The following is a 14,441-nucleotide window of genomic DNA, read 5'->3' on the forward strand; positions in this document are numbered from 1 at the left end:
CAGATCTGGACTTCCCTGATGACAGAATCGTATCATCTGTGTATTCCTGTGCAGATCTGGACTTCCCTGATGACAGAATCGTATCATCTGTGCATTCCTGTGCAGATACCACGATATCATCATCTACGCAGACACATCAATACATGGACGGTGTCATTCACGTGAGGCCGTATCATTCAGGGATCAGTGATCTCCCAAAAGTTGACTGCTAAAACTCCCCTTAACCTGTTAACACCCGCGGTGATGGCGTGGTGCAGCATGTCAGGGCCACATGGTGGATCCGTGAGAGGTTACGCCGAATGCTTCGGTTTTCTCCCACACACCAAATCAATTGTGACAGTAATTGTGATAATTACAATCAATTTCAAATAAAATGACAGTAATTGTGATAATTACAATCAATTTCAAATAAAATGACAGTAATTGTGATAATTACAATCAATTTCAAATAAAATGAACAACTTCAGCTCAATATCTGTTCTTGTATTTCCTGTATCTGTGATACCTCATGTATGATTTAAATATTTGAAACCTTCAAAGAGGTATGCATACGTCTTTTCTAAATAAAAAAATACAATATACACAAAAACAGTAAACAAAATATAGGAAATGGCTGCGTAAGTAGTTTGAGCACTTTGTGCAACGTGCAGATGATTGTACTTGCAAAGTGTAGTGACAGATAGATGGATAGATACTTTAATAATACCCAAGGGCAAATTCAAAGAAGTGATTAGGCCCCAGTGAGATTTGAACTCACCCTGGTTTACAAGACCAGTGCTCTAACCCCTGAGCTATGGAGCGAGTGTAAGGAGGAGGTTTCTGATGGACACCTCCTGCCAGAGGGGAGAGATTCAAACATAGTGTTTCCAGGGTGAGAGGGATCAGCCAGACTCTTTCCTGCTCTTCGTGTCCTGGAGGCGTCCAGATCCTGGAGAGACGGCAGATAGCAGCAAATCAACTTCTCAGCAGAGGGGATGATGCTCTGCAGTCTGCTCTTGTCTTCAGCGGTGGCAGCAGCGTACCAGAAAGTATGATGAAAAAAGGTTTAAAAAAAGTAATAGTATAGTATGTTTAAAAAGTACAGTAAGCTGAAAAAAGTACAAAAAAGTCATAGTATAGTATGCTGAAAAAGTCATAAAAAAGTCATTGTATGGTATGTCAAAAAAAGTCAAAAAAGGTCAAGGTCAAGGTAAACTTTATTATCCCACAAGGGGAAATTCATGTGGTCATTCATTACGCGTCCTAGTCACAACATATTCTCTAAACATATAGACACCACAAACAAGCCAATAAGCATGTATAAAGAAGAGAATGATACTACAGAAATGACAATGACAGAAATCAACAAAAACAATAAACAATACTACAAAAAAGACAAAGACAATCCGACGTCTGACATTTACGATACGAAACTATAAAATTATCAGGTAGCAAAACATTTTAAAAATAATAAGAAAAATTAAGATCTACCATCCAGTTAAAGTGCCAGTGCGGAATTAAAGTGCCTGTGATGTGCTTGGTCATTATACAATCTGATCGCTGTAGGCACAAATGATTTATTGTACCTTTCTGTTCTAATTCTCTGTTGTAAAATTCTACCAGTTGACCTATTGCTTCTCATAAATTTATGGTGAAGAGGGTGAGTGGGGTCATTAAGGATTTGGTCAGTCTTTTTTAAGATAAGCTCATTGTACAACTGAGCTGCCGACACCTGATCAATTCCGATGATCCTACTGGCCATCTTGATCAGTCGCTGCAATTTCTTTTGGTCCTTAGCATGCATGTTACCAAACACACAGATAAGGCCAAAAGACAGAACACTCTGGAGGATCCATCCATCCATCCATCCATCCATCTTCTTCCGCTTATCCGGTAACGGGTCGCGGGGGTAGCAGCTCCAGCAGGGGACCCCAAACTTCCCTTTCCCGAGCCACATTAACCAGCTCCGACTGGGGGATCCCGAGGCGTTCCCAGGCCAGGTTGGAGATATAATCCCTCCACCTAGTCCTGGGTCTTCCCCGAGGCCTCCTCCCAGCTGGACGTGCCTGGAACACCTCCCTAGGGAGGCGCCCAGGGGGCATCCTTACCAGATGCCCGAACCACCTCAACTGGCTCCTTTCGACGCGAAGGAGCAGCGGCTCTACTCCGAGCTCCTCACGGATGACTGAGCTTCTCACCCTATCTCTAAGGGAGACGCCAGCCACCCTCCTGAGGAAACCCATTTCGGCCGCTTGTACCCTGGATCTCGTTCTTTCGGTCATGACCCAGCCTTCATGACCATAGGTGAGGGTAGGAACGAAAACTGACCGGTAGATTGAGAGCTTTGCCTTCTGGCTCAGCTCTCTTTTCGTCACAACGGTGCGATAAATTGAGTGTAATACCGCACCCGCTGCGCTGATTCTCCGACCAATCTCCCGCTCCATTGTTCCCTCACTCGCGAACAAGACTCCAAGGTACTTGAACTCCTTCACTTGGGGTAAAGACTCATTCCCTACCTGGAGAAGGCACTCCATCGGTTTCCTGCTGAGAACCATGGCCTCAGATTTAGAGGTGCTGATCCTCATCCCAGCCACTTCACACTCGGCTGCGAACCGATCCAGTGAGTGCTGAAGGTCACAGGCCGACGATGCCATCAGGACCACATCATCTGCAAAAAGCAGCGATGAGATCCCCAGCTCACCAAACTGCAACCCCTCTCCACCCCGACTACGCCTCGATATCCTGTCCATAAATACTACAAACAGGATTGGTGACAAAGCGCAGCCCTGGCGGAGGCCAACTCTCACCTGAAACGAGTCCGACTTACTGCCGAGAACACGGACACAGCTCTCGCTTTGGTCGTACAGAGATTGGATGGCCCTGAGAAGGGACCCCCTCACCCCATACTCCCGCAGCACCTCCCACAGTGTCTCCCGGGGGACCCGGTCATACGCCTTCTCCAGATCCACAAAGCACATGTAGACCGGTTGGGCATACTCCCAGGCTCCCTCCAGGATCCTTGCGAGAGTAAAGATCTGGTCCGTTGTTCCACGACCAGGACGGAATCCGCATTGTTCCTCTTCAACCTGAGGTTCGACTATCGACCGAACCCTCCTTTCCAGCACCTTGGAGTAGACTTTACCGGGGAGGCTGAGAAGTGTGATACCCCTGTAATTGGCACACACCCTCTGGTCCCCCTTTTTGAAAAGGGGAACCACCACCCCGGTCTGCCACTCCTTAGGCACCGTCCCCGACTTCCACGCAATGTTGAAGAGGCGTGTCAACCAAGACAACCCCTCCACACCCAGAGCTTTAAGCATTTCTGGACGGATCTCATCAATCCCTGGGGCTTTGCCACTGTGGAGTTGTTTAACTACCTCAGCAACTTCCACCAGGGAAATTGACGACAATCCCCCATCATCCTCCAACTCTGCCTCTACCATAGAGGGCGTATTAGTCGGATTTAGGAGTTCCTCAAAGTGCTCCTTCCACCGCCCTATTACCTCCTCAGTTGAGGTCAGCAGCGTTCCATCCTTACTGTACACAGCTTGGATGGTTCCCCGCTTCCCCCTCCTGAGGTGGCGAACGGTTTTCCAGAAGCACCTTGGTGCCGACCGAAAGTCCTTCTCCATGTCTTCTCCGAACTTTTCCCACACCCGCTGCTTTGCCTCTTTCACGGCAGAGGCTGCAGCCCTTCGGGCCCTTCGGTACCTTGCAACTGCCTCCGGAGTCCCCTGGGATAACATATCCCAGAAAGACTCCTTCTTCAGTCGGACGGCTTCCCTGACCACCGGTGTCCACCACGGTGTTCGTGGGTTACCGCCCCTTGAGGCACCTAAGACCCTAAGACCACAGCTCCCCGCCGCAGCTTCAGCAATGGAAACTTTGAACATTGTCCACTCGGGTTCAATGCCCCCAGCCTCCACAGGGATGCACGAAAAGCTCCGCCGGAGGTGTGAGTTGAAAGTCTGTCGGACAGGGGCCTCCTCCAGACTTTCCCAGTTCACCCGCACTACCCGTTTGGGTTTACCAGGTCTGTCCAGAGTCTTCCCCCACCCTCTGACCCAACTCACCACCAGATGGTGATCAGTTGACAGCTCTGCCCCTCTCTTCACCCGAGTGTCCAAAACATACGGCCTCAGATCAGATGAAACGATTATAAAATCGATCATTGACCTTTGGCCTAGGGTGCTCTGGTACCAAGTACACTTATGAGCATCCCTATGTTCGAACATGGTGTTCGTTATAGACAATCCATGACTAGCACAGAAGTCCAACAACAAACAACCACTCTGGTTTAGATCAGGGAGGCCGTTCCTCCCAATCACGCCTCTCCATGTGTCTCCATCATTGCCCACGTGCGCGTTGAAGTCCCCCAGCAGAACTATGGAGTCCCCTACTGGAGCCCCATACAGGACTCCATTCAAGGTCTCCAAGAAGGCCGAATACTCCGAGCTCTTGTTTGGTGCATACGCACAAACAACAGTCAGAGTTTTCCCCCCCCACAACCCGCAGGCGTAGGGAGGCGACCCTCTCGTCCACCGGGGTAAACTCCAACGTAGCGGCGCTCAGCCGGGGGCTTGTGAGTATCCCCACACCCGCCCGGCGCCTCACACCCTGGGCAACTCCGGAGAAGAAAAGAGTCCAACCCCTATCCAGGAGTATGGTTCCAGAACCGAGACTGTGCGTAGAGGTAAGCCCCACCAGATCCAACTGGTAGCGCTCCACCTCCCGCACAAGCTCCGGTTCCTTCCCCCACAGAGAGGTGACGTTCCACGTCCCCAGAGCCAGCGTCTGCTGCCCGGGTCTGGTCCGTCGAGGCCCCTGACCTTCACTGCCACCCATGTGGCAGCGCACCCGACCCCAGCGGTTCCTCCCACAGGTGGTGGGCCCATGGGTTGGAGAGAGAGGTGCCACGTAGCTTTTTCGGGCTGTGCCCGGCCGGGCTCCGTGGCAAACCCGGCCACCAGGCGCTCGCTGACGGGCCCTCCATCTGGGCCTGGCTCCAGACGGGGGCCCCGGGCTTCCTCCGGGCAGGGTCTCATCATCTCTACCTCGTTTTTTCATAGGATTTTTGAACCATTCTTTGTCTGGCCCCTCACCTGAGACCACTTTGCCTTGGGAGACCCTACCAGGAGCACAAAGCTCCAGGCAACACAGCCCTCAGGTTCATAGGGACACACAAACCTCTCCACCACGATAAGGTGATGGTTCCCGGAGAAGACTCTGGAGGATACTTTTGTAAAACATTACAAGGATGTGTCTGTCTAATCTAAAAGTGTTTAGTTTCCTAAGGAACAACATCCGCTGGTGCATTTTCTTAGTTTTATTCAGTGCGCATACATTAAAAGTTAATTTAGAGTCAATTTCAACTCCCAGATATTTGTAGGTTGAGACTCTCTCTACTAGTTCACCATTGATCTTAGAGAGGGGGGCTGTGATTCTATTTTTGTTAAAATCTATGACCATCTCTTTTGTTTTCTTCACATTTATTTCAAGGAAATTATCAGAACACCACTGAGTAAATCCCTGTAATTCCCTCTGGAATTCATTCACAGAAGAAATGTCATATTTTAAAAAACCAACCAGTGCTGTGTCGTCAGCGTATTTAAAATAAGTGTGGGCTGAAGAGGATGCTTGACAGTTATTGGTGTACAATGTATATAAAATAGGTGACAGAACACATCCTTATGGTGTGTTTATAATTTTTGAAGATGATATACATGAGTTAAATCTGACTTGCTGACTACGGTTTGTCAAGAAGTCATAAATCCATGAGATCAGTTGGGGATTTACTCCCAAATGCACCAATTTTCTCACCAGAAGGTGGGGTTGGATTGTATTAAAAGCGCTGCTGAAGTCAATGAACACAATCTTGACCAGGCTCTTTGCGTGCTCAAGGTGCTCATGAGTGCTGTTAATCAAAGATAGCAGCGCGTCCTCAACACCTCTCTCTGCCCGATAAGCGAATAGGCGATATGCACAGGCGAGCATGACGTATTTCCGGTTAAATCTCAGGATGCATGTAAACTTCCGGTTATCGTAGAATGCTGTGCTACCATTGAATGCTTGTCGTCAGAACATCCAAAACTGTTCATTTTCGTCGTTGTTGTGTTGTTTATGTTAATGTTTTTACTTGTAATACTTTGTCTTGACTAATAACACGATGAATAAACGTACGAAAGTGTCCTTTCAAAGATGGGATGACAGCTCTTCCAGCCACCACTGCTGTGTGCCGCAACCAATGTAGTGTCTGAAAGATGCAATTCTGTTAGTTTTTTTACTTTTCCCAAAGACAATGAATTACATAAACGGTGGGTGATTAACATCCGATGAGACAACTTTCTTATAACGAACACACAAGTCTGCAGCCGACACTTTTAAAAAAAAAAAAAAAACATGCGGTTTTAACATTGTCGCATGTAGCTACATGCTAACGGCAGTATGTCATCTTGGCTGCCAGTGTTGTTAAATTCTCCCCAATTCTGGGTCGCATTCCTGCTGAAACATGTCTGATTGGGTAATGTTTGGTTCAGAACCCTTTATCTGTGATTTTTGACGTTAGAAAGTGCTTCTTCGTTCCACTACAATCTAACGTTAGCGTACCCCTAGCTAACTATTATGTAGCTGCATGCTGACGCAACATAGCTGTATCTTAGCTGTAATCTCGGCCAATGCTGGTAATTTCTCCCCAAATTCTGGTCACTTTACTGCTGGGACATGTCCGGTTATGTAGTATTTGGTTTAGAAGCCTTTATTTGTGATTTTTCAAGGTAGTAGCGGAGTATATATAGCTATACACTATAGCAGGACTTTGTACCGTGAAAAATCACCAATAAAGGATTCTAAACCAAATACTACACAACCGGACATGTCCCAGCAGTAAAGTGACAGGAATTTGGGGAGAAATGACCAGCACTGGCCAAGATTACAGCTATGTCATGTTAGCATGCAGCTACATAATAGTTAGCTAGGAGTATGCTGGGCTCTCACAGAGATCTCATTTGTAGCCCTGTTTTTACCTGATACTTTCATAAAAGTACAAACACATGAAGTGAGAGGTATATACACATGATTAGACTTTATTTAAAGCATGATTAACCTGAAGCAGGACGGAGTCATGACTTAAAACACCAAAGCAAGGCTTCTAGCTCAGGCTAGCTAGCGTTAGCAAATTACCTTCAAAGTTGCAAAGAAATTAAGAAACGTAAAATTTGAAGCCTTTATCCAATTTGCTACGTGGTGTCGTACTGGATGGCCGGACGACCACAAGTCCACAAGATTTACGGGGATTTACACGTCTAAAATAAGATTTGACATCATCCATAGAGATGTCAATATCCACACCCTTCATGTCTATATATATATATATATATATATATATATATATATAGGTATATAGTATGTCGAAAGAAATTCATGAAAAGTCATAGTATAGTATGTTGAAAAAGTCATAAAAAAGTCATAGTATAGTATGTTGAAAAAGTCATCAAAAAGTCATAGTATAGTATGTCCAAAATATTCACAAAAAGTCATAGTATAGTATGTTGAAAAAAAGTCAAGAAAATAGTCAGTATACAGTAGTATGTGAAAAATATTCACAAAAAAGTAATAGTATAGTATGTCGAAAAAAAGTCATGAAAATAGTCACAGGATAGTATGTGGAAAAAGTCAAAAGTAATAGGATAGTATGTCGAACAAAGTCATAGAAAAAAGTCAGAAGTCAAAAGAACGTCATAGAATAGTATCTTGAGAAAGTCATAAAAAGTCATAGTATAGTATGTTGAAAAAAGTCATAAAAAGTCACAGTAGTCATAAAAACTCAGCATGTTGAAAAAGTCATAGTATAGTATGTCCAAAATATTCAAAAGAAGCCATAGTTATAGTATGTTGAAAAAAGTCATAGTATAGTAGGTTGAAAAAAAGTCAAGAAAATAATCAGTATACAGTAGTATGTCAAAAATACTTACATTTGCGGGCCCTGGCGTTTACATCCCTGCTATCCCGGAGCCCAGATAGCAATTTATCTTTGGCCCAAATGTGGCCCACATATGCAGTTCTCTTATGGCCCACATTTGGCCTTGAATGACGGCGCTGACCTCAGGTGAGTGTGGCTCCCGAAACTCAGCCACAGGTCCCCCTAATGTGGCCCAAATGTGGCCCACATATGCATTTCTCTTATGGCCCACATTTGGCCTTGAATGACGGCGCTGACCTCAGGTGAGTGTGGCTCCCGAAACTCAGCCACAGGTCCCCCTAATGTGGCCCAAATGTGGCCCACATATGCATTTCTCTTATGGCCCACATTTGGCCTTGAATGACGGCGCTGACCTCAGGTGAGTGTGGCTCCCGAAACTCAGCCACAGGTCCCCCTAATGTGGCCCAAATGTGGCCCACATATGCAGTTCTCTTATGGCCCACATTTGGCCTTGAATGACGGCGCTGACCTCAGGTGAGTGTGGCTCCCGAAACTCAGCCACAGGTCCCCCTAATGTGGCCCAAATGTGGCCCACATATGCAGTTCTCTTATGGCCCACATTTGGCCTTGAATGACGGCGCTGACCTCAGGTGAGTGTGGCTCCCGAAACTCAGCCACAGGTCCCCCTAATGTGGCCCACATATGCAGTTCTCTTATGGCCCACATTTGGCCTTGAATGACGGCGCTGACCTCAGGTGAGTGTGGCTCCCGAAACTCAGCCACAGGTCCCCCTAATGTGGCCCACATATGCAGTTCTCTTATGGCCCACATTTGGCTTGAATGACGGCGCTGACCTCAGGTGAGTGTGGCTCCCGAAACTCAGCCACAGGTCCCCCTAATGTGGCCCAAATGTGGCCCACATATGCAGTTCTCTTATGGCCCACATTTGGCCTTGAATGACGGCGCTGACCTCAGGTGAGTGTGGCTCCCGAAACTCAGCCACAGGTCCCCCTAATGTGGCCCACATATGCAGTTCTCTTATGGCCGACATTTGGCCTTGAATGACGGCGCTGACCTCAGGTGAGTGTGGCTCCCGAAACTCAGCCACAGGTCCCCCTAATGTGGCCCAAATATGCAGTTCTCTTATGGCCCACGTTTGGTTTAGTTTGAAATGTAAACAGACTACAGATAACTAGTTACCCAGTTTAACCCTTATGTTGTCCATCGGGTCACAATGACCCGTTCAGTTTAGTTGACTTTTTGTATTGGCCTGGCGTTGCGCTTCGGGTCTCTGTGACCCATACGTTACTCGATGGTATATCTCCGCTACCGCAGCGCTGGCCTTCGGGTCACTATGACCCATACGTTATTCTATGGTATTTCTCCACTGCCGCGGCTCTGGCCTTCGGGTCTCTGTGACCCATACGTTACTCGATGGTATTTCTCCACTGCCGCAGCACTGGCCTTCGGGTCACTGTGACCCATACGTTGTTCCATGGTATTTCTCCACGGCCGCGGCTCTGGCCTTCGGGTCTCTGTGACCCTGGCCAGTATTCAATGGTATTGCTCCACGGCCGCGGCTCTGGCCTTCGGGTCACTATGACCCATACGTTATTCTATGGTATTTCTCCACTGCCGCGGCTCTGGCCTTCGGGTCTCTGTGACCCATACGTTACTCGATGGTATTTCTCCACTGCCGCAGCACTGGCCTTCGGGTCACTGTGACCCATACGTTGTTCCATGGTATTTCTCCACGGCCGCGGCTCTGGCCTTCGGGTCTCTGTGACCCTGGCCAGTATTCAATGGTATTGCTCCACGGCCGCGGCTCTGGCCTTCGGGTCTCTGTGACCCTGGCCAGTATTCCATGGTATTGCTCCACTACCGCGGCCCTGGCCTTCGGGTCACTGTGACCCATACGTTACTCCGTGGTATTTCTCCACGGCCGCGGCCGCGGCTCTGGCCTTCGGGTCTCTCTGACCCACGCGTTATTCCGTGGTATTTCTCCACTGCCGCGGCTCTGGCCTTCAGGTCTCTCTGACCCATACGTTACTTGATGGTATTTCTCCACGGCCGCGGCTCTGGCCTTCGGGTCACCGTGACCCTGGCCAGTATTCAATGGTATTGCTCCACTTCAGCAGCTCTGGCCTTGGGGTCACTGTGACCCACACGTTATTCCATGGTATTTCTCCCTGCCACCGAGACTCTGGCCTTCGGGTCTCTGTGACCCGCACGTTACTCAATGGCATTTCTCCAATTGAGCAGCTCTGGCCTTCGGGTCACTGTGACCCTGGCCAGTCATTTAGTGGTATTTCTCTTCACTACCGCTGCTCTGGCCTTCGGGTCACTGTGACCCGTACGTTATTCCATGGCATTTCTCCACGGCCGAGGCTCTGGCCTTCGGGTCTCTTTGACCCATACGTTATTCCATGGTATTTCTCCCTGGCCTTCGGGTCTCTGTGACCCTGGCCAGTATTCCATGGTATTGCTCTCCACTACCGCAGCTCTGGCCTTCGGGTCACTGTGACCCACGCGTTATTCCGTGGAATTTCTCCACTACCGCAGCTCCGGCCTTCGTGTCTCTCTGACCCATACGTTATTCCGTGGTATTTCTCCACTACCGCAGCTCCGGCCTTCGGGTCTGTCTGACCCATACGTTATTCGCTGGTATTTCTCCACTTGAGCAGCTCGGGCCTTCGGGTCACTGTGACCCACACGTTATTCCGTGGAATTTCTCCACTACCGCAGCTCCGGCCTTCGGGTCTCTCTGACCCATACGTTATTCGCTGGTATTTCTCCACTTGAGCAGCTCTGGCCTTCGGGTCACTGTGACCCTGGCCAGTATTCCATGGTATTGCTCTCCACTACCGCAGCGCTGGCCTTCGGGTCACTGTGACCCTGGCCGTTATTCCTGGTATTTCTCCACTACCGCAGCTCTGGCCTTCGGGTCTCTCTGACCCATGCGTTATTCGCTGGTATTTCTCCACTTGAGCAGCGCTGGCCTTCGGGTCACTGTGACCCTGGCCAGTATTCCATGGTATTGCTCTCCACTACCGCAGCTCTGGCCTTCGGGTCTCTCTGACCCATGCGTTATTCGCTGGTATTTCTCCACTTGAGCAGCGCTGGCCTTCGGGTCACTGTGACCCGTACGTTATTTGTTGGTATTTCTCCACTACCGCGGCTCTGGCCTTTGGGTCACTGTGACCCTGGCCAGTCATTTAGTGGTATTTCTCCACGGCCGCTGCGGCTCTGGCCTTCGGGTCACTGTGACCCGCACGTTATTCGACGGTATTTCTCCACGGCCGCCGTGGCTCTGGCCTTCGGGTCTCTCTGACCCGTGCGTTATTCGCTGGTATTTCTCCACTACCGCAGCTCTGGCCTTCGGGTCACTGTGACCCTGGCCACTATTCCATGGCATTTCTCCACTACCGCAGCTCTGGCCTTCGGGTCACTGTGACCCTGGCCACTATTCCATGGCATTTCTCCACTACCGCAGCTCTGGCCTTCGGGTCACTGTGACCCTGGCCACTATTCCATGGCATTTCTCCACTGCCGCGGCTCTGGCCTTCGGGTCACTGTGACCCTGGCCAGTATTCAGTGATATTTCTCCACGGCTGCCGCGGCTCTGGCCTTCGGATTCTATGTGGCCACTATTCCATGGTATTTCTCCACTACCACTGCTCTGGCCTTCGGGTCACTGTGACGAGGAGAAGAACGAGGAGAAGAACGAGGAGAAGAACGAGGAGAAGAACGAGGGGCAAACGCGGCACAGGCTGGTGGACGGCAAAGGGGAGATGAAAACAGAGAGGGCGAAGACGCCGACGCCGACGACGACGACGACGAAGACGACGACGACGACGGCGAGCAGGACGACGAACGAGGAGAAGAACAAGGGGCAAACGTGGCACAGGCTGGTGGATGGCAAAGGGGAGATGAAGACAGAGAGGGCGACGGCGGCGACGACGACGGCGAGCAGGACGAGGAACGAGGAGAAGAACGAGGGGCAAACGCGCCACAGGAGGGTGGACGGCAAAGGGGAGATGACGACAACGAGGGCCACGACGACGAGGAGCAGGATGTGGAACAAGACGATGAGGACGAGGAGGACGAGGAGGAGGAGGAGAGCGAAAGGTTTGCGTCGAGAGACGGCGAGATCGAATGGTCCTCCACGACGTATCATCCCCATCGCCCTGGACCTCGTCGCCGCCGTCGTGCCGAATATGAAGAGGACGAGGAACAACAACTGGACGACGGCGACGACGGCAACGACCAAGACCAAGACCAAGACCAAGACCAAGACCAAGACCAACGTGACCGAGACCAAGACGAACGACACGACCAAGACGAACGGCAACAACAAGACCCGGCCAGACGCGCCACCGCTCCGCAGAGCCCAGGACCCACAGAGTACGCGGCAACACGCGTCCGCGATATACTCTCCGCTTTCGAGCTGTTTGTCACGCGGCACATACAAGAGATCGTGGTGACCGCCACGAACATCGAGGGCCTAAGGAAGTGCGGCAACGGCTGGAAACTGATGGACGCCACGGACCTGCGCGGCTACATCGGGCTGCTGCTCCTCGCCGGCGTGTACAGGTCCCGAAACGAGGCACTGGAGAGCCTGTGGCACGAGGAGAGCGGCAGGGCCATTTTCCGCGCCACGATGCCGCTCAAGCGCTTCCACGCGTTCTCGCGACTGCTGCGATTCGACGACCGCGAGACGAGAGCCGCCAGACGAGCCGCGGACAAACTGGCGGCCATACGAGACGTGTGGGACGCCTGGGTGCGGCGGCTGCCTCGCCTCTACAACCCGGGCCCCGACGTGACCGTGGACGAGCAGCTGGTTCCCTTTCGAGGTGGGTATTTGTCACCGCAACTGCTACTTTCATTATCGTCGTATCGCGACCGCAGTGGCACAATTGTCTCGTCTTTTTCTTGGTCTTTTTCCAGCTCGCCGTTTACAATGCTTTTGTGTGTGTGTGCGCATGCGGACGTTTCTAAACATTTTGTTCTTTTCTCGTGTGCTTGTATTCTCATCTACAATTTCTATCTCATTCTTCTTCTTCTTCTTCACCTTCCCTCCTTCCCCCCTTCTTTGTCTTCCTCCGAGTTCTTTTTCCGTGTCTTTCTCATTCTCACTCTTTGACGACACGTCCAACACCTCCAACGCCAACAACGACAACGACAACGACAACAACGACAACGACAACGACGACGACAACGACAACGACAACGACAACAAGGTCGATGCTCCTTCCGCCAGTACATGCCCAGCAAGCCCGCCAGGTACGGACTCAAGTCCTGGGTGGCCTGCGACGCCGCGTCCAGCTACGCGTGGAACATGCAGATGTACACGGGCAAGTCGGCGAGCGGCGGGCCCGAGAGGAATCTGGGCGCGCGCGTGGTGCTGGACGTGACCAAGGGCCTGCGGGGTCCGCGCAACGTGACGTGCGACAACTTTTTCACCTCCTACGAGCTGGCCCGGCGGCTGCTCATCGAGAGGCGCCTCACCGTGGTGGGCACGATGCGCAAAAACAAGCCCGAGCTGCCGCGCGCCTTGCTCAACACCAAGGGCCGTGCGCTCTTCTCGTCCAGGTTCGCCTTCACGCCCACCGTCACTCTGGTGTCCTACGTGCCCAAGAGGCACAAGAACGTGCTGCTGCTGAGCACGCTGCACACGGGGAAGGCGCGCGTCCGCGCCACCAGGGACGCCAAGCCCGACATCATCCTGCACTACAACAGCACCAAGGGCGGCGTGGACAACCTGGACAAGCTCGTCGGCACGTACAGCTGCCGCAGGAAGACGACGCGCTGGCCCCTCGCCGTGTTCCACAACATCCTCGACGTGTCCGCCTACAACGCCTTTGTGCTCTGGCGAGAGCTCAGGCCCCAGTGGATGCGCGGCAAGCTCTACAGGAGGCGCGTGTTCCTGGAGCAGCTGGGCAGGGCGCTCGTGACTCCGCTCATCGAGAGACGCTCGCGTCTCCCTCGCACGGAAGCGTCCGCCGCACTCGTCAAGGCCTTGACGAGCAGGGCCGCGGCCGCTCGAGAGCACAGAGAGGGTGTTGACGACGACAACGACGACGACAACGACGACGACAACGACGACGATGTGGAACCGACCGCGCCCAGAGTGGCCAGCAAGAGGAAGAGGTGTCAGCTCTGTCCAAAGACAAAGGACCGCAAGACATACACGGCGTGCGGGGCCTGCAAGAGATACATCTGCGGGAGATGCACGCGGCTCAACTGCGCGGAATGTGTGCGCGGACTGTAGCCTCTTGGCTCGAACGCCGCCGGTTTGGGCTTGGGCTTTGCTCTGCACAACAACGAGCAGACAAACACAACAACGACAACGACAACGACGACGACGACACCCGTTGTCTCGCTCGTGCTTTTGACCGTGTCGACCTGGAATCGCCTACGGCCTGACACTGAACACCACGAGAGACGAGCGAAGTCAACGCACACACAGTGTGTGCTATTGAGATGTGAACAGGTGCAACAAAGTGACATGAACAACACTGTTGAAAATCTTTTGAATAAAAAC

The 14,441-nt window shown here is 51.2% G+C and overlaps 2 protein-coding genes across 2 annotated transcripts in view; both read left to right on the forward strand.

The window, feature by feature from the left end:
- LOC116034889 (cilia- and flagella-associated protein 57-like) overlaps window positions 1-428 on the forward strand; it is a 24,798-nt gene extending 24,370 nt beyond the window's left edge. The window contains exon 2 of the mRNA XM_031277653.2: window positions 1-428. This exon is cut by the window's left edge and continues 1,318 nt beyond it. Coding sequence (XP_031133513.2) covers window positions 1-212 — 212 coding nt within the window. The 3' untranslated portion in view covers window positions 213-428.
- Window positions 429-609: 181 nt separating this feature from the next.
- LOC116034888 (piggyBac transposable element-derived protein 4-like) lies at window positions 610-14,168 on the forward strand. Its single transcript, XM_035996387.1, has 3 exons — window positions 610-617; window positions 11,684-12,750; window positions 13,138-14,168. The coding sequence occupies exons 1-3, from the start codon at window positions 610-612 to the stop codon at window positions 14,166-14,168; spliced, it is 2,106 nt and encodes a 701-aa protein (XP_035852280.1).
- The last annotated feature ends 273 nt before the right edge of the window (window positions 14,169-14,441 follow it).

This window comes from Sander lucioperca, chromosome 20 (genome assembly GCF_008315115.2).
Source record: "Sander lucioperca isolate FBNREF2018 chromosome 20, SLUC_FBN_1.2, whole genome shotgun sequence".
Taxonomy (NCBI): Eukaryota; Metazoa; Chordata; class Actinopteri; order Perciformes; family Percidae; genus Sander; species Sander lucioperca.

Excerpts from the sequence above, each read along its gene's own strand:
- LOC116034888 (XM_035996387.1), top strand. Across the intron at positions 12,751-13,137 it reads GCAGCTGGTTCCCTTTCGAG|GTCGATGCTCCTTCCGCCAG; the intron begins GTGGGTATTTGT and ends AACGACAACAAG.